Genomic DNA, 26,715 nt, shown 5'->3' with positions numbered 1-26,715 from the left:
CATTGGCAGCAGCGGCTCATTATATTAATGGCCAGTTCAGGGCTTCCCGCCACAGCACTGCTTCGCTGTATGAACATTCAACCCTAAAGCTCCCTTTTCACCAGTAAAACTGCTTTTGACAGCATACTGGGATTTAGCCAGCTTAAATCTCAGAAAAGCTCAAAGTCATTTCTAAAACTGTCGAAAATGTGTTTGAGCTTCTTATGCTGGTGCTCATAGAAAGCAGCTGTATCCATTCGCGAAGTACAGTGGCAGAGGTTAAGCCTTTTTTAATACTCGCCTTAAAGAATCTACTCTGTTAATAACCATTTGGAATCCAGCGTGAACTTCTATACCATCAACATTCCACTTTCCTTTGATAGAACGAGCCACTCAGACTCCCAAATGGCAAGTATGTCCAGATTCCGGATATGGACGTATAGACCGGCTCCATATCTGTTTTACCTCTTATCTCTGCTAGCCACCACCGCCACCTCTTTCACTCCACTGACCTCCATTTTGTTCTCCCTACCGCTCGCTTTGTCTATGTCCACTTCCCCCCACCGCCCTCACACTCTTGGAGCGTGCACACTTTGCTTTTAGCGGCTATGTATCGGTCATGGTTGAATTCCTTCCCCGGGTCATGCATTAGGAACCGTCTATCGGATGGAATGGAGGGGACAGAGAGGCCGTGGTTATTTTCGGCTCCTGCTGTACATCTACTGACACTGAGCTGCAGACAGAGCTGTTGGAATTCAATGAGGATGCACTCATTGAGGGGGGAAAAATGGAAATACCGCACCCTCCAACAGTGAGGCTTTGCACCAAGTGAGGTCATGTCGGCTTCTGTTAAATCTGATGGCACTGAGCTCATTCCAGGATTACCTTGAGGGAAGATGAGTAGAAAATTACAGATGCAGAGCAGCAAAACCCCCCTTAGAAAGAGGAAAGGTATAATGAAGCTCTGGGGCCCTCTCGCTACTGTCAGGAGCTGTGATTGTGGGTGAAAGCAGATCCGCTTTTATCCTGCTCGTTGCTGCGAGCGACTGTCCTTCTATACAAACAGCCCAGACGCCATTAGTGAGTAAAACAAAGTCGTCAAGGTCACACTCAGACATTTTCCATGAGACAATCGAAAGCGCTCATGTGAAATAATTCCAGCCTAGTGTATGTACTGCCTTTGCCTCGCACATGAATGCGGAAAACCCATGGGGTGATGCATGTGCATGCACGCGCGTAGCTGTGAATTAGCGATTCTCTTGTCTGCAGGTCATTTGGGAGAAGTTTAGTAGAGGCAATTACATGAGCATGCGTGCATGTCTATGCTAGAGTTGAAACTGTTGGATAGCAGAGGGAGAGAGAGAGCGAGAGAGAGCAATAGAGAGAGAGAGAGAGCGAGCGAGAGAGAGAATTGGCTCCTGATAGCACTTTCCATCTGACAGAACTGCATAAAAATCTAGGTTGGCGCTGCTGTACCACAGGCTTAAATCGGCTTAAATAATCACGGGATTCACAGCTTCCAATAGTGATCAATGGCGGTCTTCTAAATGTGTTTAAGAGACGCAGGCTCTTGGAAGGTTAAAATGGACACCAATCTACAGGACAAACTGAGCTTTAGGTAACTGGTTGGTGGTGGTGGTGGTGGTGGTGGCTGCAAGATCGGGCATGCATGATTCTCGATCAACCAGAGAACAACTGTTAAGTGGAGTGTCATTTTGCACTGCCAGTAGCAGTGGGGGTTGGCACACACACACACACACACATTCAGGCGGACAGGATAAGAATAGACTGAAGCAAAATATGTCTGATCCTCTTGTACTTAAATATCTCTACCTAGCCATAGGCAATTCCGTTCTCCTGCCTCACTCAAAATTCTAAAATTCCCACTCTTCACAGCTCACCGGCCCTTCGTGATAGGACTCACATGCTAAGTTTCACAAAACAAACATTCTTTTTTTACCTGTATTCACTCCATCATGCCATCCCTTTGAACCCCACTATCACAGCACAGGACGAGATCAGTCTTGGCGCTAATGTCAGAGAGAACAAAAAGGCAGCCGACAACACCTACATTTACGCCCAAAAGTCCCCCTCGGGGCGCTTATTACCTTGACCTCATGTCATGATATTAAGGAGGCAGCAAGGAGCACCCGGCCCCACATAACTCAGCCTGACCTCCCAAACAACCAGGAACTCTTCTGGCACTAAAACGTTTTGTTGGTAGAAAAAATAAATTAAAATAGAAACTTCATTTTTGTCCCTCCATTTTATCTCCCATTTTCTAACTGCAGCAACTTATCTTTATCAAAATGATGCACATTGTCAGGTCTATACAACTGGCAGGTCAAAGAATGAACAAGGCAGAGGACGTTTAGATATTCAGAGCTTTGTCCAAAGTACGGATGAGGTGGAAAAAACAATCAAATTAACAGTCGAACGGCTACCCCATTAAAGTGATTGTCAAAGGCAGAACAGCTACTGGCTGCTGGCACTATGGTTTGTTAAAGTGCTTTTACAATTGAAAGAGCTTTCTACAAGTATATACATACAGTGCTGATAATGTAGTAGGTAACACTTTTCTATTGCTTTGAACACAGAGACCAACTCTGACTAGAGGCGTTTTCGGTCCCAACAGTTCTGGAGACGCCCTGAGAGGAACCAGGAACTGGGGAGGCTCCCGAGAACTAGAAACCTTCAAGGGCTGTTTTCCTGGTTACATTCACACTGGCAGCAGGAACTCTGAAGCGACGTCAAACCAATGGGGTTCGGGCTTCACTTCCGGGTTCCGTTGAATTTATTCCGCAAAACCTGCACATATTTCACCTCATCAATCCGCCAAAATCGGTTTCTGAACAAATTTGGGGCGAGGAATAAGTATTTGTGTTCTCATCGTTGGAAATCATGGATAAACCGCTGAGAGGCTGGCAATGGGAACAGCCATTGCTTGGCACTAAGGTAGCCTACACTGAGCAGATTCTCTACAGTGTCTCTCTCTCTATTCTCTCATGACATGAGATTGTGTTAAATGAAGTCATGCCTGTTAGTGTGCGCCTCCTTGGCTCATTGTGTGGATTTAAACCCGTACCGTGCAAACCCCGCACCGTATCGGTGAAATGTGGTTAATCTCAGCCCAAAGCATAACAAGCGTGACTATGGTCTAGGAGTCCATGGATCTGGAGACGGCATCAGAGGTTTAATGGGAGGCATAAAACGCGAATAAATCTTGTACAGTCTGGTCATGTCAAAGAAAAGATGTAACCATTACTTTGTCCTGATACGAAAACCAACAGACTGATGTTAATGAAGTGAAAACTAGGGATCAATGGAAGAGTCTTTGTCAAAGGATGCCCAGCCAAGCTCTGCATGTTCCCATTTGTATCAGATAAATTGTTTTGTCAGATTTTGCGACCATGTCAAAAAACTAAAGTAATATATCCCGAGCCTTCGAAGCTTCAAATTTATGTACATATGAATAAATTAACTTATCAAACAATCTGTAGCATTTTGTGAACGTTTTGAGAGCCAACCCTCTTCCCATCCCCTAAGCTGCAGCACCAATGACAGTTGGGATGTATTTACTCTCATTTGCCCGTTTTGCCCATTCCAACGGATTTTCCCTCTCAGCCTTTTTTTTGTTTTTTTGCATCAATTCCATCTTTCAGCCCCCACTCCTCCCACTCCCTGCCAAGGCATTTGGGCTAATTTGAAAGCCAGCTGACAAAGGGCTCTTTCAGTGTCCTCACAATGCCAGGCTCAATGCCCCTGGTCCCCTGCTCCCCTGCCACCCGCCAGCCACACATGCACACTAACACACACACATACACACACACACCTCTCAACACCCACACAAGTGCCATAGCAGTGGTGTCATTAACACCCATACATAGCACGATTTATACACCAGCCCTTTCAACGAGCCAATTAGAGCTGGCCAGGGCCAGCAGCACTCTATCAGTTAGGGGTAATGTGTTCACAATGGGCATGGCACCTGCAGAAAGACCCCGAACAGCCCACCAGCAAAGCACGAGTTAGGCCACAACTACTGCTCAGACATCCCAAGAGGAACTACAACTGAATGAGAATGGAACGACTAAGGTGGTTTGCAGAAGTCTCTTCCTAAAGAAAGGTATAGCACAGAAATAGCCTTAAGCTGAAGGTTTAAAAGCTAGAACATCGATCATTAAAATCGTAACTAACTCATTCAACGCAGATGCATCAATGAACGAGGCCTTGCTCGGGCGTGAAACATGCAAGGTATTTTTGGATAAGCATATGCAGTTTCTGTAAAGCCCATCTCAAACCCATTCAGATCTCAGACTGAGTAGCAACTGACCTATTTATTAGGGGAATTTGGAGCTTTAGGCAACCCCTAAATTGTCGTGAAGGAAATGTCATTTTAAAAGGATTTTATCCCCCCTCCTAATCTCCAAAAATAAGCCTGCCAACATCTGCCTTATGTAGCACCTCGCAGGGGCTTCTCACAGTCACTCTGTGACAGACAGTTTTCCACATACATTTTGTATCACACTTTGACAGAGGGAAAATAGTTTTTCCAAATCTTCCTCCTCAATTATGTGGAGGAAGCAAAACACAGGACAATTAGGCTACTCTGAACCTTAACTACAGCAGAGAGGCCAGTAGAAGGTACAGAAACCGGATACAAAAAAAAAATGAAGGCCCTAAATCTACACTTTGTTCTTTATATGAAACTTAAATGTCATACTTTCCAGTAGTTTGTTTCTCCTCTTTGTCATACGAAATAACTTCCCCAACTCTTCCAAAACCATCAAATTATTTACCCACCTTCTACTTAACCTATGAGGGGAGCACAGACCTCTGCATTTATAGGTTGAGGGAAGCCTTTAATTTACTCCATCGCTCCTGCTCCTCCTCTCTTTTCCTCGTGTCTCGCTAACTTTTTAAGACAGGGTTGCTGTCCACTGTGTGACATAATATGGACACATGCATGGCACCCTTATTCTACACTACTGGGATCAATTAGACTTGAATATTAGTGATTGAGGGGAGAAAGTGTCAGATACTGTGTAAAGTGGGGCATAGGGAATATAATCATGAGTTGCCGGAATGCTGAATAAATAAATATTTATTTTGTGTTGGGGGGGTGGTAAGTTGTGTGATTGTGGCCACTATTTGCACAGAGTGTAAATAAACGGTAGAATGCAATTAGCATGGTCGGAGCCATGTCTTCAGTTTGAGAAGCCGAAATTCTGTGGGCAAAAACAAGAGAAAAGATTGCCATGGCAGTTATGCATTCACACCCAGTAATCATAACACCACCCAGGAACCCTGGGGGTGGAGGCACCACATCGTCTCTGAAAGCATAGCGCCCCTTCCAATGACTGTGGTCTCTCCTGTATCATCACACAATCCAAATATCGTCAGGGGTCAGCCTTGCCTGAACATGTTTGAATGTTCGGGCAAGGCTTTCATTAAAACATGAAAGGCATTATTGGGTGTTGTGTCTGGGTGTGAAAAGACTGTTAGCGACTGCTACAGTTATATTATGAGCCATGGGCCAGCTGTCCTAGGGCTGGTAAGGATGCAATGCCTGAGCCAAGAGCGCTGCAGTATTTGTAGAAGAATGGAAAAAGGAATTTCTGGACACTCTGACTAACAAAAACAAAGTCCACCCAGATAACCCAGTAGGCCGACCAGATGCCATAGATTGTCCCCCCGCCCTCCAGATGTAATTAACCAGACGTGATTAAATGGTAACCTATTCGAGCAGATAAGCACTGTGAATCAACACTGAGGCTCTACATTTCCATCGCTCTCACATCTCTTGTCTCTTGGGTGATGGTGGACAACCGCTCGTTCTCTGACTGGGTGTTGGTCAGGATGTTGCGCGCCTGGCGGAGCTCGGTCTGCAGCTCCAGGACCCTCTGCTCATAGTAGGCCTCTTTACAGGCCGACTCCTGGATCAGAGACTCCTCGCGGCTCTCCCCATCCGCTGCCACCTTCCTGTGATTGGAGTAGGCTTGTCCGAAGGCCTGGAGAAACAGGGAGGACCAAAAAGGCTGTGTGTTAGAGGTCAAGTGATGTTAAATAAAAAAGGTGGCATTAGAAAGGTAAAGATGAAAACAACATTTTGCTGCTTAGATGAAACTGAAATATATGTTGAGTTGGGTTATAGAATGCATAGTGTATTTCACCTTAATATTCTTAACAACAACGCAAGGATGTACTTTAATGAAATGGCACAGGTGGAGACTAACTGAATCCAGGCAATCTAAATTCTGCCGCCAACCCAGTTAGCCTCCATCTGGTCTGCATCATCTCCACTTCCTCGCCTGTCTCCCACCCCCACCCCACCCCCACCTACAAGGACGCAGGTCTTCACTGCACGTGCTCAGCAGAGACTCCACAGATGGTGAAGCCAAACAGGAAAAGTAGAACAAATGAACCAGTGTGGCAGTCTGTCTGTGTGATTATGCAAAGCCTTATCTCTAATGCTCTTGATAGAATATCATAGCAAAGTAAGCAAAGGTCAGAGATGACTATTTGATCTTCTTGATTTGCCAGAGGGGATGAAAGAACTAGAAGCAAAATCATATGAGGTTTCGTACTTGCTTTTTGAAAAATAACTTATTGTGTTTACCCTCCTGACCCTTATCTGTCCTGACCTGTATCAGGAGCATACCAAAACTCTCTTCCCACAACTAATTTCTTAAGGCCCGCAAGGCAAAAAGAAAGACAAAACAGAGCAAGTGTGTGCAAGTGAGAGAAAGAGAGGGAGAGACCTTTGGGGCAGTAACATGTAGGTTAGCCTACAATTTCCATTCTCAGATTAATCATCTCCCTGTTTATGGATTTCATTTCCAATCCTGCAACCCCAAGAGATCTGATTCAGATTGCAATTCTCATCTCGTCTCACAGCTTGATTGCAGACTCCAGCCTGAAATTACCTGAGTCCATGAGAGAATCTGTCTGACCTGCTGCCCCCCTTTCAGATACAGCGCACGTGACTTACTGCCGCTGGATTTTCCCCATTGTGATGCGGCGCTATCTTTAAACTTATTATTCCTTTGGAAAATAAAAAACTGCAATTCTACATATGTAAAACCGACTAAGTGAAACAACTGTTTTAAAAAAATAAATGCTAACAGGTTCAATGGGTGAGAGAAATGCATGACATCATGTCTGGTCGTGCTCTCACATGCCTGATAAGATGGTGGTTCCATGCCGGGAGATATCGCTTCGAAAGAGACACACTTCCAAACAGTCAAGTCCTAACAGCACGGGCACATCTGGCACGACGGCATGGTTTGAATTTTGATAGCTCCCTAGTCACCTCATCTGAGGAATTGGCGAAATGTAGAACAACCATTGCCGTGCATATCTGATAATCTTCAAGTGCATAAGAATGCCATGCCGGACTTGTCATATCAGTCTCATCCCCATGTTTGGTTACATGCATAGTTGAATGAAATCCTGACTCTGTGCACATAAACCTGAAACACCTGTGCATAAAAAGTAATCGTACGTACAGTATAATTACAATATCAACTGATCCTGAAAAAAAATTTAAAATAAACTTTCTGTACCATGTGCTATAGCTTCAAAGTAGGTCAACCCCAATGTCAACCCCTGTACCCCAACAAGTATGATATTTGCCGTCAAACACTGTAGGTCACTGTAGATAAGTGCATTAACTAAATTTAAAATATTTTATGATATCCGGCAACCCTAAATTAAGCCCTTTCACCCAAATATCACCCTATCAATCAGCCCAAGACCATATTTGATTAGAATGTCATTAAGAGACGGGATTAACTCAATCAGAAAGCAGGGGAATCCTATCATTATAATCTAGGCACACGCCAGGGACGGACGATTTGGAGGGGACATTGACCCAATCAATGTAATCCAAATGCCTGCGCTTGAGACAAGGAGCCCCAAGCCAAAACCTGCTGACAAACCGGTTTATCTCACCCCCCCCAAGCACGGGACTGGGCTACTTTTAAAAGAGGGAATAACAGGGAAGCACGCGACCAAGGCTATAATCTCACAGCGGGCTGCCCACCCAATCTATAGTTCATCTTCTGGCCATATGTTGCATTGTTTAGGCCTAAATTGAGGATGGGAGTATGGATTAATAACATGTGGTAACACTAATCAACTACTACAGACTGAATAAAGTTTAGGATACGGTTCAATGCAAGAACTGTTTGTGTAATTTCTGCATTTTATTACCTCGCGAAGCAGACTGCAGCAATGATTGTACAAGCACGCTCCACCACGATGAAAGTTAAGCGCTAAAAGGGATTTGGCCCTGGGCAGTGTCCAAGGTCTGATTCCAGATGAGTGCACAACATCATGGGCTGTGGTTTCTCCCGGAACCCCCCGCTGTGCAGTGATCCTTATAGATCCCACACTGAGACTAAAACTATTCAGTCGTAGTGATCAACAGCAACGTGTGACTGGCTGATAAAAAGTCACCTCTGATCTTTCCCAGTTGACCTCCCCTGTCTGTCTCCCCAGTGTTGTAATCCCATCGCTTCCACTAGCCCTCTATTGCTCATATCACAAAAAGCAGCTGACCATCTCAGTCATGTGATTAATTAGGAAGACTTCAAAGGTTGAAGAAAATCACATTTTATTTCCGAAAGCACGTCGAGAATCACATTGCTAAGCTTTTGTTCACAGTCGTCGACAAAGGTTATATATAGTCACAGGTTTCTATAGTGATGAAACGTAATTTCACATTCAGCTTTGTGAAGACATGTTGAGCATTCATGAAAGATCTTGTTGCTACAACAGTCCTTTGCTTGAACAAATAAACGCATGCCGTTAAATGCTCATGGCTCACTTATTGGAAAGATCAGTAAGGACAATCAGTACAGACATCTCAGCTTGTTAATGGGTAGCAACGACTCATTCATCATTGTGAGGGCCACACAGCGATTATATTGTAATGGGAAAATGAAATCACAGCGCTCGTAGGTGAGTGAGTTCACCGTGCTTACCTTCCTGTAATCCAACGGGCTACATAGCAGTGGGAGGATTGGGTTTGCTTGGCTTGCAAACAGATCAATATATGGACTCTCAACAGCTCTGTGGGGCTAAAGATATTCTATTTTCAGTTCCTGTTCTGACAGGAGAGGGAGAGGGAGCGGGGGGGGGGGGGGGGGGTTTGGATCACACATTGAGGAGGTGGTGGTGTCTCCAGAGAAAAGCCGTGCATTCTTCTGAAGTACAGGCTCAAACACACACACACACTTAAAACCTCCACCGCCTGCACTCTGTATTTCGCAGTTCTAATAACAATGTAGAGTATTTAAACCAGTATCACAGAGTCCAATCTATTTAAAATGCACCCCCTTAAAATACTAATCAATTGATGGGAAACACTGCAATTCTGACTTTTTTGGGAATAGATGGAATAGATTTCCCCTAATTGAAGGATTGCCTTTATATTTTTGATCTTCCTGTGGTATAATCGCCATGCTGCCAGCTCAAAACCAGAGGTCTGAGTAAGGTGTGGGGGGAAAACCTCAAAAGAGAGATGGGAAGAGTCTGGACAACTTCTGTCTGAAAGGATCCAATAGAGCTGCGCTTCACGGCATCACAAACAAAATTGATTTGCTTCAATTTTTAAGCTCCGTCCTTTGGCGTCACCTTCCACCATTTCAAACTGGAGTACCTTCATCACCTTCACATCACCGTTTTTAACCACAGATCCCCTGTTTGGGCAACCAAAACTCGGCGAAATATATTCGATTGTGATTTCGAAAACGAGACATCGTAAATGTGCGGTGAGTTTATTTTGATAGCGCTAGAATATACTCACAATTTTGTGAAATGAAATAAAACATACGCTTCAGAACGTCAATGTTGTAACTCAAAACCAGGACGGCTTTGAAAAATATTGATTTTGACATTAAAACCCATTCCAAACGTCTGCAGCTAGAGAGTGATTCCAGTCACAGACTCGCTCTCTCTACAACAGCATTGTTTTATTATTGGAAGGTGAGTGAGTCAGGGTTGTTTAACAGCACAGCTTTATGAGGAATATACAAGTTTCATTGCTCACACAAGCACGAGGGAGATGGTAACGGGGAGAAGTCCGCCGGCCGTGCATGCCAAAGCAGTGTCTCAAAAGGGTTGAGGCCTGGTCAGTGTCATCGCAGAGGAAAGGGAATGGAGGAAAAAAAAAAAAAAAGAAAAGAAAAGAAAAGCCGTGCACAAACTAGATTTTCCCACCTCGTGAATCGCGAGTCACATGGAGCTACGGTTTGCAATGATAAACAGAAACCAACCTGCGCATACAGTCTGGCTGACACACACACACACACACACACACACACACACACACACACACACACACACACACACACACACACACACACACACACACACACACACACACACACACACACACACACACACACACACAGGTTAAAAGGACAACAGGGGCGCAGCAGTTTGGCTCGGTCCCAAAACATGTTTACCCGTCTCTGCAAACAGAACGGCACAAAAGTTCCTCGATGCCGGAGCCACAGCAGGGCTGAGAGTGTCGTTCCCACATCTGATACTGGTTTAATCAGGAATGTAGACAGACAATCTCACATGTCAGTGTGCTAACCGTCTCTGATGCATCAAGATTCTCTGGGAATGTAGTTTCTGATTAGCTTGTCTTTAAAGACATTTGGTTTAATGAGTGAAGAAGAAACATGTTTTTATTCCCCCACACGTCTTGCTATTTGTATGATGTTTCCCTCCTCATGAGAAATCCTCTTCTCTTTGAAATGGGCCAGACCCAAATCATTTTATAGTCACCTGGTGACTAAAAAATATTTTTTTTGTCTGAGCAATTATATCCATGCTTGGCCTTGCAATTAAAAATGTGATTAAACCTGATAATAAAAAACAGTTTAAAAAAATAAAATAAAATAAACAGGAGGCCTGGGGTGGGGAAGCCAAAGGAGATGAAGTCAGTGGTGGAGGATGAGATTGAGAAAGGGAAGGACATTGGCTGCTCTTTGGCACAGAGCCACATTGATTTATCAGAGCTTTTGTGCCATCACTCACATTCAGATCTCTAACACACACACACACACACACCCACCCACACACACCCACACACACCCACACCCACACACACACACACACACACTTTTCCCTGTGTGTGCCCTGTAGCCATCCGTCCTGCAGCATCTGGTGCACCAGCCAGGTTGGTGCTTGTTGAACCCCCCCTGAGAGGAAGGGGGCAGGGAAGGAGTGTTCGCCGCCTCAGCTCTGCTCGGGGTTTAGAACACACTGTATCGTACTCGCCTTAACTCCCCATAGAGACTGTGTTCCTTATGGCCAAAAGGGAGGAAAAAAAAAAAAAAAAGATTGATAAGACTAAGAATAGGAGTAGAATGAGCCCTACAAGGCCTTGAACCTCCAGAAACACAACTGCCCCCTGAGAGGCAGGGCAGAAGAGGGAGGGGAAAGGGGGAGAGAGAGCAGTGGGGGTTGAAACCACAGGGAGAAGAGCTACAGGCACACGCAAACTACTGCAGCACGCGGATATCTACACAAGAACGCAGTGGTAATCAGACTCAGGAGGGCCTTTACATGCCTGAGTGAAGAAAATCGTAATAATAATAATCATCGTCATTTAGGGAAAAAATACCAGTGAAGTCCAACTGGGCTCTAAGCCTTCACAACATCTAAACACAAATTCAGACTGCAAAAAATGTAGTATAGACCTTATTAGTGATTCTACTGCAGCATCCATCTCATTATTTATTTAGACTGCACAAGGGTCACTACTCTAAAGTCAACGTTAACGATTCCCTGCACGTGGGGTCGACGCCTTATCCGACCTCAAACTCAAATGTGCAATCGGGTGTTATATGGTGAAACCTACGCCATAGAAAAACGACGGAACGTGCCACTGGCACTAGGGTAGCATCCGCATCCCATCGGTGCCTGGAGGCTCTACGGTGTTGGCATTGACAGCCCAGCCTCCTGAATAGTTGCTGGGTAAACACAGCCATTACAGCACCGATGGAGTTGAGCGCAGAGGTCGACATTAAATGACTCCAGCTTGGAGCATTATCAGTGGGAGGATCTGAAGTTGCCCTTGGCTTTACATGGAGTGCTTAACGTAAAAAATCCACCGGCAACATTTTCAGATATATTGGCTCTGTCAAAATAAATGTTTATTCATTTAAATAGAGACACTGAAATAAGTATTTTCTTTGCGTGCGTGTTCCTTTTGTTTTCATTATCTTGCGGAAACAGTCTATTTAAAATGAAAATGTATGTAAAATCTGCTTCTAAAGAGGCGAGAGAAAATCACTGTTCCTGAGGGGAGGATGCGGACTGGACTGATAGTAACGTCTTGTTCTGGGGTCCGGCTCCTTATCACTTACATCAGACCCGTGATCCCCACCAGCTGCGAGCATACAGGATCCCTAATAATTTGCAATGCAAAGAGACCTCAATTAGGGTCTTTAGTCTTTCAGTCTGTCGATTCTGCCTCCACCCCAACCCCTGCGCACGCTCTGGGTTTAAATCTCCCACAGCCGCGCCCCAGCATCACAGAAGGAACAGCCGTCGTTATGGTTACCGTGCCAATTACACTGACAGGGCGAGAGGCGGCCGGCGGAGGCAGAGCAGAAGGGCTGGCGTTCTCGCAGATGGCCTCACGGAACCGGCTCTCCTCGCCCTGTCCTGTGATAATCGTCGGCGTAATCATCATTTGAACCTTGAATCGCACTCCTTCAGAATGTGGTTGAATTAAGCATGTGATTCTCTTTGGTTTTCTAAATTCTGGGGAGTATTCTTGTTCCTTGTTACGTGCTTTCCAAGCAAAGCCCCATTGTGGTAAACAGCAGTGAAATAAAACTGGTCTCTTCTGTGTATAGGGAGGCTCCCCCGCCCTCCTACTGAACTCTCTCAAATGAATTCCCAGGTCATAACACCCTCTTCTTGCTGCTGCCCCCAGTGACAGAGGAGGACAGCAGCTGGGACACACACAAACACACACACTTGTAATTATATTTCCTTACCTAGTCAAAGGTCTGTTATTTGTGTATTTTTCCAATTTAGTGAATCCGGGTTGAATGCATATCAATAAAATAAAATGTACTAGCCGGATAGTATTTAACCAATTCAAACTAGACTGATCTTGTATATGCAACCTTAATGCATTCTCCTCCATTACGCTGGACTCATCCATCAGCCCCGGACAGATCCTATCAATCAGGGAGCAGGTTGGATGGGGGAGGGACAACACGGATTATAGATCTGCTTCCTTACTCGAAGCAGATTTTCCGATCCTGGCCGGCTTATTCATTTGAATATTCAATAAAGTTCCTCTTTAATGTTTATCCTTCTGTCTCTGGTTTCCTCTACTAACACCACGGGGCTTACTCTACTGACTCGATTACCCCCCCCCCCCCATTGTTCTTGTCCCCAACTCCTGTTCCTAACCTCTGCTCTGACCAAAAGCCAAAAGCTGGTCTCTTGGGGAAGTCCACCTTAGGTACCAGCCAGACTGAGACTAATGACGTCCTTCTACTCACAGTAATTACATTACGTACAAATGGTGGCCTGCTGGTGTGCTTCTTGATTTTCTGTCCCAGTTGGGCCTCAATGTTGGGTCAAAGTGGCAATATCTTAAAGGGGTCAATGCAATGTGGCTTTTGCATTACTTATATCAATAATTTATGGAGAAAATCTTTTTTTTTTTTTTTATGAATCTAAATGGGACAAAATTAGAAAATTTTGTTTTGATAAATCAATGTGGTCATTTAGCATTCAAATAACTGTCCGCCAACCATAAGCATCAAAATATAATTAATAGAGGAGATCAAAGTAAAAACATAGCCTAAACTGAATTTTGCAGCACTGATGCAAGAATAGTTTGTTGCTCTTATACGATCTTGCATATTAAATCACAAACATGTAATACCTATCTATTCTCTTAGCCCTCAAAAAACAAAAAGACATTATGGGAGCTGATGGGGCAACCTTTATGATTTACCATCTAAAACGAGAGAAAGCCTTTTCCCACAGGAGCACACCCTGGCATCGCCCGTTGCTCCTCCCTTTCTCCATTTTCCTCAACCTCACAAATTTCAAGGGGACTGGCATACATCCAATTACTGCCCCTTCCTCTCGCATCCCCAAGTCCTTCATTGTTACTGTTGTGAGTGAGGCTCCGCCCTGAATATCGATCATACACCGCCCCCTTCCTCCCTTCTTTTACACTAACAACTCATCCATCTCTCCCCTCCTCCGCAGAGGGTGTGCTAGTCAAGGCACTGCATTTTCCTCTTCTACCCTCAGCATCTCTGACACTCTCTGACAGGGGGGAACACAGACCCACTGGCCTATTTCCAACAGTCACCTTGGGAAGGCAAGAGAGGAGAGAAGGACAGAGATGATGAGGCAAGGGAGTACGCCGGCATATCCCCGTTTTTCTAAATAAGGAACGACGTCTAATGTTGACGCGCAAAGCCCAGGGGCACAATTTCATTTTCTAATGGCTATTATTTGACCTATTAAATCTTGCTAAAATCACAAGAAGTGTGGCTGCTCTGAATGACACTAGCAGTCAAATTAATTTAGGTGAGAAGAGCCTCTCCTCTGCCATGAACTAAATAATCAGGATGAGTGGATGAGCTTGAATTGCAGAGAGAATAGAGAATGTGATGATTTACTAAATGTACCCACATACACTAAAAAGGAATTCCTTATTTATTTTTCATCTCACCTCCCCGAGATTCATCTCCTATTAAACTAGACCAATGGTACGCCGGAGCAGGCTGAGAGAAAACCACACCATCAGTGTGCGCCCGACGTAAAAAAAGATGAACTTCAAATTGATAATGGCAAAAAACAAAGCCACAAGGCAGAAGAAGAAAGCTCTTTCATAAGCAAACAGAATGAGTGATGGATGACAGCAAGGAGGAGAAACAATCACTTTGAATCATTGACAACTGATGATAAATCTGGGCCTGTCTGGGCCCATGTCTGAGCCCTTCAGCAGGAGGACCTGGATGGGGCTTGTCACATGTGTGTGTGTGTGTGTGTGTGTGTGTATGTGTGTGTGTGTGTGTGCACACGACTAGGGTTTGAGCAGCAACCATCTGTCCCATTTATAGCTAGAAACAAACATCTATTTTCCTGCTCTCTGAATATGCAAATGTGGTTGTGGTATTACGATCCCCATCTCCTTCCTTTATTCTTTGACAGGCTGCCGTTCACCAAGGGGGTTAGAAATGCCTCTGGGAAATCCTCATTATTCCCTTGGGGCACCTAGTGTAAAAATAAAAAATTAAAAAATCCCTTCCATTAAACTTCATGTGCATTGCCTGATTTAGAGCTTCATAAACATAACCAGGTTGGCATGTTGATAATTTATTGCCTGTGTGTGCTGAGTTATAAAAGCCATGACAAGTTTAAAGGCCGTAATAAATACAACAAACTCTACACCTTTCAGGAAATAAGGAAAAGCGATTCCATTATTTGAAATAACAACATCTTCAAAACGGATAGTTGAAACCGCAATATAGAGGAGATAATTACTATCAAGTGCACTTCATTTCAAGATTAATCCACATTTTTTACTGAGTCCCTGTGATGCACAGGACAGCAAATTATGTGATTCAGACAACACAAGTGTCAAAACCCTAACCCTAACCCTAACCCATTAAAATAATAATTCCCAAGAAAAATTTCAGGATTCAGTATATTCTCGACATACCCACAAGAAACCGGGGTCACTCTACCGATGCGGTCATTTCCACTGATCCCATGACATCCGGCCTGATATGGAGCCATATCTCAGATGCTTCCTGTCTACCATAAATAAGTTCAGCTCCTCAGAGGTAAACAGGAAGCTGGCTCAGGGGATTATGGTAACGCAATAGAGGAAAGAAAATGGAGTTGAGAAAGCAGGAAGAACAAAGCTGAGAGCTACAGAGTCCTTGTGGTTGCTGAAAAAAATACAACAACAACAACAACAAACACTGTACCTTACCATAGTCCAATTACGAAATACCAACCACTACCATAAAAAACTGCCATAGTCCAATTACTAATGATGTCAGTAAGTTGTAATTATTTGCTCCCACTCCTACCAGCTACCAAAGATTTAGGCCTATTGTGAATAACACAAAGCTATTAGTATGAATATTAAATAGATAGATGAGTAGAGTATTAGTGCTTAGTAAGACTGTAAACACACAAAGTGAGTCAACTCAGTTAACCCCAGTTCGCTAACAAAATTGTGGGTTTCGATGAAACCAACTGAAATAACAAAGGAGTCAAAATCCACACACCTCCTACGCTCCTCAGATAAATGCTGTTAAAAAAGAGGAAATCCTTTCTCCCCTCACACACAACCATGCAACCGACGACACAAAAACATATCTGATTCATTTGCGTCGGCAATTTGATACATTTAAACACAGCCATCATGGTAATGAGCTGGCCTGTATTCCACCAGGAGCATCAAGCACCTCAGGCAGCAATATGTAACACAAGCTGCTTTCACACATGCACTGCAACCCTGAAATTATCCGGACATTATTCGGAGGAGCTGTATGTGTGAACGCAAATGTTCAAATCATTAAGCCCCGACATTAACCCAGACTTTACCCAGCCATCACCCTAGTATAAAGTCTGTGTAATGTCTGATGGAGCGGATTGTGTGAACAAAGCAGGCGATTGTCCGGAGAATTTCCAGCGAACAAGTGGGCATGTCGCGCGTTGTATGACGTCTCTTATCATGCGGCTGGTGACGTCATCAACAAGTCCGCCCGCCGAGGGTGGAGAAGGGTCATCTACCTTTGTGCACAGAGCTGCTTTGTACTCCTTTCTGATTTCCTTTATATTCCATTCCACTCTTTCGTTTGTATGGCGGATACGTCCAAATACATGGAGTATCAACGCCATAAAAAGATAGCCTCTTCCGCCATCTTGGGTGTGCGTAAAGCCCAAAGTGTCATTGCATCACGTCCTGCCTCCTGCCCACTCGATCCAGGCTCCGCCCACAAAACAGAGTATATCCAGGTGGTGTAAACGCATCTGACACGGACAATCTCCGGTTGGGTGCTACATGTGTGAAAGGGCAACTCTGGACAATGTCCGCACCTGATTATCCGGCAAGTGTCCGGAGTTCATTTGTGAAAGCAGCTTTAGTGAATCGGAGTTTACCACCCAACTAGTCTGAGTGCTCTACACTCACACTAGACTCTGAAACAAAACAAAATGGCTGGTCCAGTCTGCCGGACGGTGAGCAGACACAATGTAATGAGATATAGGGTTTTCAGTTTGATCATGTGTATAAACACAGGTTTCTTTGTTGACATATTCTCAGTGGGTGTGTAGCGTGGGAGGTGGAAGATTGGCCATCATCGCCTGTTAAGGGTCCTGTTGTATCAGTGGAGCCACACACGCATTGCTTTGACCTCACCCTCTGCTTTTAACAGAGACGCACGCCTAATCTGCCCGTAGTCTTCAAAAATAGGATTACGTGGCAAGAGTCGTGATCCTGCTGGACTCCCGTACTGTAATTCTCCACGGTCTTTGGACTTGATTGACGAACCGCTTGAGCTTGATTCTCTAAACTAAATGTTTAACACTAATAGTTAAAAAAAAAAAAATTATATATATATATATATATATATATATATGCGTTTGTTGTATCAGGTTTGAACTTGATCGTGTAGTTTACAAATGAGTTTTATCTATCTGAGTGCAATGTTTGGTGGTTAGAACTCAAAAACATGACGGCGAGATGATCTAGCCCAGGGTGGACATTCAGAAAGTCTATGGGGAACGGTCTGGACACAGCCGAAAGATCTGTGCGGAGATGAACAACAACTAAATCTATGTCAATTTCAGGGTGTCTCCCTGTTTTCTTCCTGTGATAAAACCAGGATGGCCTCTAGCCGCACACTACACTGTAGAGGGAGGGAGGGACACAGCCCAGCACCACTGGAGCAGTACTTCAAAAACACTGAAGTGTTTTTAACATTCAGTAACAATATGCAAAAGGCTCCGCCATGAAACATATCGGACAAAACACACTCCTACCTCAGCTCGAACAGAGCCATGCTAGCTGCACAGTCGAACACTCATATGGCTAATGAAGTCCCTGGTTGAACTGGGTGGTCTTATATCACTAAGGATTAGCTGTGTCCCATTTTGCCTAAAACTGAGGCGGATGAATCTTTCAGTACTTTGCGGTACCATATGGTCAACTGCGATCAACTGACACACAGCCATTAACATTAGCCTATTCTAGCGGTTATTCACAATGGACAGACAGCAATAGATATCAATTTGATATCCTATGGAATTGGTTAGCAACTAGGGCTGCGCGATATATCGTTTCAGCGTCGTCATTGCGATGTGCACATGCGCAGGACTGCGATGGGACTATTGGGACTATTACTTGACTATGTCAAGTAAGGCAAATTACCACATCATGCTACAACTTTTTTTGCTGCTTGATACTAGGCTTGGGCAATTGGATGAATATATCGGCAACTTAGCCTGCTTGTTTTCTTTGGCAAATTATTCCCCTTTTATTTTGGTGCTCTTATCCCTGTGCAGAAAAATCTACAAAAAGAAGACATAAAATCACCATAAAATCTGTTTCCAGGGTATTCATATTACTCTCTCTTATAAGGAACGATCAACAAAATCAATTACCAACCAAAAGCTTATTACTCGCTCACCTCATTTCGTCGTGGCGGCAGACCGGCAAATGCTGTATTAAGCCATGCCATGCTATTCCGTTCGTACGATCCATTATTCCCGAAACCCCAACAGTCCAAAAAATGTCCCATTGGACATGGACGACACCCTAACCATAACCATCTCTAACCTTATACCTAAACTCAACCATCTCTAAGCCGACATTTTTCAGACTATTGGGGTTTTGTAATAATGCCCCCACGTGCAGATAACGTAAAGCACCGTGGTATGGGTCAGATGCTCGGACAGATCACACCCTGACCCCGCATTTGCCATAAAGCAGTTCTGCCGCTGATTTGCGACTTAGCGATAGAAATGGTATCAGGGTGCGCACACACTTCTGTTTATATTCTGGAGCATTGAATTCAATAAATTATCTTTTTTTTGTTTTTTTTTACCAAATTTTTCCATTATTTATAGTAGTAGTAGTAGTAGTAGTTAGTAGTTTTGGTTTGTAATTGTTTTTGTTGTTCATTCCTTATAAGAAAGAGGAATAATTATTTTTTATAAATGAAGGGAAAAAGAAAACTTCCTGGTACAGTTGACAGTTTACTGATTATAGCCTAAATGTCCCAAGAATATAGATATTATTATTTTTTATTTTCTATGCAGATGCACTCCCCTACAAAATCACCCCAATCACTGTAGAATGATTGATTATTTGGTCCAATTAAGTGTGGCCCCCCATGGATCAGGCTTGTTTTCCCAGCACATCCCACTGATGCTCCATCGGATCAGACCCTAACCCCAGTCATTCGCATGATGTAGAAGAAAATGTGATTCATCAGACCAGGCCACCTTCTTCCATTGCTCCATGGTGCAGTTCTGATGCTCACGTTCCCATTGTAGACGCTTTCGGCGGTGGACAGGGGTCAACATGGACACTGACCGGTCTGCGGCTACGCAGCCACATACGCAGGAAGCTGTGATGCACTGTGTGTTCTGACACATTTCTATCATAGCAGCATTAACTTTTTCAACGATTTGTGCTTCAGCAGCTCTTCTGTGGGATCGGACCAGACGGACTAGACTTCACTCCCCAAGTGCATCGATGACCCTGTCGCCAGTTCACTGGTTGTCCTTCCTTGGACCACTTTTGGTAGATACTAACCACGCATACCAGGAAAACCCCACCTGACCGGCCATTTTGAAGATGCTCTGACCCAGTTGTCTAGCCATTACAATTTGGTCCTTGTCAAAGTCACTCAGATCCTTACGCTTGCCCATTTTTCCTGCTTCCAACACATCAACTTCAAGAACTGACTGTTCACTTGCTGCCTAATATATCCCACCTCTTGATGGGTGCCACTGGAACGAGAGGAGTAATGTTATTCACTTCACCTGTCAGTGGTTTTAATGTTATGGCTGACTGGTATATAGCTAGAGGCTCGAAGGCCAAGTTTGGGAGGGACAGACTCACCAGGCCACTGTTACCCTACATGGGTCTACCTCGACGCGCTTGTGGCTTCGGAGACAGCAGAGTGTGCCTGAGCCTGGCCTGACTCCCAGACTGCCGCCGTAAACCCTCTGCGTAGCGGCTGGCATTCATCCTCTTAGGCCCAGAGGGGATGGGATTTGGGATTTTATTTAGCGCCATTTAGAAAAGATTACCCCTTAATTGCTGTACAGCCGTCCGGCAAGCAATATTACAGATGAAAGGGTCGGTCAGAATACCCAAAACAATGTGGAGAGGTTTGGCAAATCACAAATGAAATGACTCAAAACCACTGGGGTGAATTCAGATTGAAGAGCCAAACATTGATCAATGGAAGTACGTTTACAGGAAATATCAAAAGGAGTTAAAAGATAGGAAATGATTATAATCATTAAGGTGGGCAAGGACACAAAGGTGAAACAACAACATGTGAGTCTTTGAGTGTTAAGTGAGTACATGTACTGACTACATGAGACTGTAAACTTAGTCATTAGCTCAATTATGACTTTACACCGCCGTCCTATCAGCATGCAATAGCATTTAAATATAGACAAGGGCTTAAAGTCGCACCAAATATCTTTGTTTAAGGACATTGTGATCTGCGCTTTAGTGATTGTCCAATTCAAAAGGGACAAAAGTGACCAATCTTTTGAAACAGAGGCACAATGGGACGCCTCTCTCAATCTCTCCTTTGTCATTGCCTCTGTTCTGTGAGCGTTTAACACTCCCTGCCTCTGTGACACCCAAGACCTGTTAACCCCACCGGGCTCCCGACACACAAAGGCTCACAAGCAGAGTACAGAGAATCCAGGTTTAACTGAGCTTAGTCAGAGTTGGGGTCACAATTGTCCGGCAGAATTCCGCACTGCAGACCACAGCTGCTGCTGCAAACATAGGAAAGAGGAAAAGAGGGCAAGAGTGTGTGACTGAATGGCTTCACTGTGTTCTGACACCGGGTACAACACGTCCAAGGACCCAAAGAACACCATTTGGCTTTGTCTATGGCGGCATTGTCATGGTCAGTGTGTGTGTGTGTGTGTGTCTGTGTTTTCCACTATTAGTGAGAAAGAGGAAGGAAAAACAAATAGGCTGAATGCTCTCTTGACTCTTGTTTTTGGAGACCTGACGACATCTTTGTAGATATACATGTGATTTATCTCATGACCCCCCCCCCCCCCCCTTTTTTTTTTTCCCCCATGGCTACGTACACAGTTGGAAGTGTGACTAAACGTCACACCATCAAACCCTATGTGGGACAAATGTGGGACCCAATCCTAACCATAGCTAAGATGAAGTAACTGCCATGAACTGCTGAAACGTGTGATGGAAATTGCATCTGCAGCAAGAAATAATGCCTTAGATGAAAGCCTGTAGCTGGCATTCAGTCATTTTATCCGGACGTTGTTTAAGAATAAGGTATTTATTTATGACCATACACTACAAAGCGACGTCAGTTCTTGACATTAGATAAACACAACCAGTTTGAAGCAAAGTCTCACCATTATCTATGGAGCAGCAGTGAATCTGAGAAACTGTGTGTTGTATTTGCTACTGGAAGGAGACTGAGAGAAGGTGGGCACTGTGGTGCCGTGAAAGAATCTGCAAATGTTAATGCTATGTCCCCCTCGCGACCCCTCTCGCGAGGTGAACCGACTTGAAACAGTGGGTTGCAAGCTCATCATGTGGTAAGGGTGAAATCAATTTCAGGAGTGATTTGGGGGGGGGGGACAAGCAGCTAAAATGGCAACATTGGCAATCGCTCAGAAATCATGCTATAAATATTCTGCGATGAACTTCTTTGCTCGCTTCCAGCAACACGACTTGTGTGCGAGTGAGGGGCTAAGTTCCAATCTCCCAGCATCTAGCAAGCAGCACCTGCTGGGGAAGCAGGAAGCCGGCAGACGGAATTAAACCACTCAGCTGTGCCGTTACTAAGCAACAGCGGCCTACAGAATTCCTCCATTTTCCTGCTTTCAGCCTAGTGTTTGCGTGTGTGTGTGTGTACATTAGAGCACTGTCCTGTACTCGAACCGAGATGAGACTTTAAAGGGCAGCAGAAGTTTGCCCACTGCCATTATGATTTCCCACCGACCATTATACTTTCTTCGACATTGAGACAAAGGAGCTACTTGCAGGAGGTTTACGGTCACTAGTGAACATCCAGGATTGGATTGTTCTGTAAATCTCCCAGAAGGGCCCGATCTCCCAGTTCTGTAAATCTGTGGCTTTTTCCCTGAGAAAGCGGCTTGAGAGGAAGGGAAAAAAAAAATATAATAATAATAATATATATATAGCAGACACCAAGTTAAACAGTAGCCGGACACCAAAGACAACACGGCATTGATACCTTCCCAGAGAGAGGGCTCTCAGTAAACCGCTGCTTTCTGTTGCACAGTTTCACCTTTTTCCTGAGGAAATGTCAGAGTGCAGAAGGGAGCAAAACAAGTGGTCGTCAGGCGACTTTGACGAACGTGACAACCTCTCACGGTACTTTCCCTTTAAGTGTTTGCACTGCCAGTGGAATCCTGCTGCAGAGATATGTTTTTTATTTTTTTTATTTTAGCTACTGGCTGCACAATGGCCCATCCTGTGACCACACATCCTGCCAAAAGCTCTCCTTTAGACAATAAGCTGGAAGTGAGTGATGCCTGCTGGTGTTTATTTCTTTTTTCCCCCTTCTGTTAAAAATAAGTGCTGCCCCCTTTGAAAGAGTAACATAAGGATAAGGGCAGTGAGTGGATGAGAGACCGAGAGAATGTGTGTGAGAGACAAACATCTCTCTGAGCACTGATCTACAACCGGCTTGACTTGACCCCGAGGGGAAATAAAAAATCTTTGTCCTCGGGTTTTTACAATACAATCGAGTTTATCGCGCATCCAGATGGATGTTTGTCTCCACGGGGAAAGACGTGAAAACAACAACAGTATGGATGCCAATAAGACACATAGCGGGAACTTTTCTTTCTTGACTCGACACCGCATTTGTAAAAAAAAGCCAAAATTATTTCTCGGCTCATTTGTATGCTGCACATTCTGAATCAGCTACTGTCATGACTACTTTTATGAACAAGTTTTGAGCCCGTTTTCTCTACCAAACTTTTTTCCTGTTGTCCCCCCCCCTTTTCTGTCACGTAGGTCAGCATCCTCGTCAGAGGAGTGCAGGGAAGCAACAAAAACAAAAAAAAGACGGGAGAGGAGCCCCGCTGATCTGTCTCCGTTCCTCTCTCCCTGTTCCGCTGTCTGGATTTCTCACAGTTTTTGTCTTTCGACTCAGAGACGAAACCCCAACGGAGCACTGTGCAGATTCCTTGGCTGGGAGGAATACAATCATAAATAAACTGTTTACATGTGTGTGTCCCATTTGCCCCCGCTTTCTCCCCTCCCCTCCCCTCAACCAGACGTCCTCCTTTCCTCTCTTAATCGAAATCACAAGGCGATGACGAATAATTCTGCGAAATGGGAGAACTAAATTGGCCAGAGAAGTAGTGAGCGGCAGGGAATGAGTGTGACCATTGTGAGGTGGAAACCGTTGACAGAGCGGTCCAGATCCAGTTCCAGTTCCAGCCTGGGCAGAGCAGCTCCGGCCAGCATTCCTCCCGTGCCTGAAGAGTCATAACTCGTTTGCTCTCCCTGACAAGTTTCCCCAGTCGACATTCGCGCGGGAAGATTTGAAATTCAAACCTCTGCGCGTGCGCTTCCTATCCGCACAACCAATTCCTGTTTTCGGGACTGTTGTGATTGGTCATCATTTGACCGCACACACACGGTCGGTGATCATACATATTATGTATGGTGATGGTTTAAGAATGAGAAAACAAGGCGGATTTCAAATGTAAATTGTAAATCATGACGGAAATTATTTTATCCAACCATTACAATGGGTATTTCTGAATTAAATAAATATGCAGAGTACACCCCTTATACAGGAGACTGGATACATCATATGAATACAAATACGTATGAAATGAAAACTCATCTTAATTCTAATGGGTGAATTGAATTTTTAATTTAAATTATCCTCCATCTCAAATATAAAATGATATCCAACATATATTTCTTATGGAAGGGTACTGGCTGGAATATTGAATGGTATACCCAATACTGTGGCAGGTAGTGCCTTAGAGAGCGTCTTCAAGTCTAATGTGGTGCATTAATAAATAAACATGGGCGATCCTTTGAATTCCTGATGGGGTGGCAGGGTGGGGTTGGAATCATCGTCTCATCTGATCTCTGAATGATTTCATAAATCCCGATGCAATCCCTCGTAGACATTCTTTTTTTTTAAACCCCTCGAACATATAATGTAAATTGCCCGGTTTTCCCGTGTTCTCTGACCCACCTCCTTGAGCTGGTCCAGCTCCTGTCGCACCATCTCGCACTCCGCCTCCAGCTCGTCGTACTGCTGCTTGAGCTGCTGCTTCTCCTCCAGCACCGCCAGCCCGTACTCCGCAGCCTGGATCTTCTCGTTCGTCGTCTCGCTCAGCTCCCGGGCGAGACGCTCGATCTCCGCCCGCAGCCACACGGGCCCGGCCTCCGGCGGCGTCGTCTGCTCCTCCGCCACGGACATCCTTACCGGCCGATGAGTGACGGTGATCGGTCAGGGGGATGCGGGGGTGACTCGGAAGGAGGTCCGACGAGGGTGGGCGGGGGGGGGGGGAGATGTCTCAGGTTCTCCTGTACTTAAACTGCATGATTGTTACTCTTGCGCTTCTCGCTGCCGACCCTGCGTTCCCGGACATGTGTCTCCTCTCCGGTGCCTCTACACCGTGAGGTGGTTCATCGCCACTGACGACGCTGCGCCTCCCCCGACGCGGACTCGTCGGGTCGAAGCGTCGGACCGCGGTGACGTCGCCCCTCCCCAGCCGGGACGGCTCGGTGCCGCGTGCTGGGAGATGTAGTTTCCCTGTAACACCGGCGTCGAGCGCGTGGGTTGGCGGCTGGAGCGGGTTAAAACTACAAGTCCCACCAGGCGCCGTGTCTTTGCCGATGTGGAGCGCGGAAATCGCCTCCCGACGCGTTCTCCGTGTAGACCGAGAAATAGAACGGATAGACAGGGCTATGGATGCGGTGATTTGGTTGCCATACGTCTTCTGCCATCTGGTGGATGAACGCACGGCTGCGTGCCATCCATCTATCAATCTGTCTGTCTGTCTGTCTGTCTGTCTGTCTGTCTGTCTGTCTGTCCGTCGGTCTGTCTGTCCGTCGGTCTGTCTGTCGGATCACAGTGAATTTACAGTGATGGAGGAGCACTCAGCATCAGTTCCTTTAAAGTACAATAATGTAAGTAAAAGTACCCTGACATCAAATTACTCTAGTGCAATGAAAGCACTAGGTTGTAATTTCTCCCTCAGGAGAACCGGATAAAGGCTTGCTCTTCAATATATTTAAAGTATTACAAGTACTCGTCCTGTGCCCATATCCATGTGCCCTGATATAACAGAGCCCATAATACATAATAACAATAAAGCATAAGTGCCTACTACACATATATTTCTACAGATGAGTGAACGTGATTAGTCTCAGCCCAGTAACAAAAAATAACAAAAAAAAATAATTATATATATATATATATATATATATATATATATATATATATATATATATATATATATATATATATATATATATAAAATATGATATACAGTAAACACTTTAAAGTTATTAAAAATATTATACTGTAACGTTCCGCATTGCAGAAGAAGACACACTGTGGTTATAACTCACTGGGGTTGAGTTGAGTTATTGTTCCTTCCAGGTCACACTCTCCATTGGGCCCCCTACCGGGAACTGTTGTAGGTGGGCAGATGATCGGTTCGCATTGTCCCTTCTAGGCGGACCCCAGGCAGTTTCCCTGAGGCCCAGTGGACTTCGGGCATTGTCTGAGGAGCTGACCAGGCCGGCCACATCCCCAGTAGACTCTCAGACACGGGCTCCGCCCACCTTGTAGGGTAGTAGCTTGAACAAGTTGAATCAATTCCTCTGCCCAATCAGGTTTATTGGGACCACACCAACCTCTCTGGCAACTCTCACTGCATGTGCGCATTCTAGTATGCCCACGGTGGTACCGGACCGGACCAGCTTCCTCTCTATGGCAACTTCCAGGGATTCCTGCAAGGTTCTTGGGTGGGTCAACTGGATCTGGGAGCGTAGGCCGGCGGAAGACAGTGCTTGGAGGAATTGGTCACTGACGAGCTCCCCTTGTATGTCAGGTGGCATGTGTGCATACGCCCGACGGGCGAGTCCTTCAATGTCTTTTGCCAATGTCCATAATGGTTCATTTGGCTTTCTGTGCCAGTTGTTCAGTTTGGAGCGCAGTAGACCGTCCCACATATTGGCCAAAACAACGGCGCCGAGCCCCGACTCAAGCCTCATCGTCAGGTCTCTCTTCGGGGCTGAGTAACAGCAGGAACAATAAAGCATAGTCAGTTAAGCACATCGCTAGCTGAAGTGCCCTCTGTTCATTGGTCCACCCCCATGAATGTGCAAACAGTTCGAACTGGGCATGGAAGGCTTCCCAGTTATCTCTACCAGAATATTTGGGGGTCTTAATTGTTTGTGGGACACTAATGTGG

At 45.0% G+C, this 26,715-nt stretch overlaps 1 protein-coding gene across 1 annotated transcript in view; it reads right to left on the bottom strand.

Annotated features, from left to right (window-relative positions):
• LOC307241682 (protein bicaudal D homolog 2-like) overlaps nucleotides 1-24,914 on the bottom strand; it is a 43,913-nt gene extending 18,999 nt beyond the window's left edge. Inside the window, exons 1-2 of the mRNA XM_080015878.1 lie at nucleotides 24,483-24,914; nucleotides 5,778-5,990 (exon numbers count right to left, since the gene is read on the bottom strand). Coding sequence (XP_079872004.1) covers nucleotides 5,778-5,990; nucleotides 24,483-24,710 — 441 coding nt within the window. The 5' untranslated portion in view covers nucleotides 24,711-24,914. The remainder of the gene's footprint in view (nucleotides 1-5,777; nucleotides 5,991-24,482) is intronic.
• Between the last annotated feature and the right edge of the window lie 1,801 nt (nucleotides 24,915-26,715).

This window comes from Zeus faber, assembly GCF_960531495.2.
Source record: "Zeus faber genome assembly, chromosome: 15".
Taxonomy (NCBI): Eukaryota; Metazoa; Chordata; class Actinopteri; order Zeiformes; family Zeidae; genus Zeus; species Zeus faber.
The sequence above is the reverse complement of the archived record's forward strand: the minus strand, read 5'-3'. Positions and strand labels throughout refer to the sequence as shown.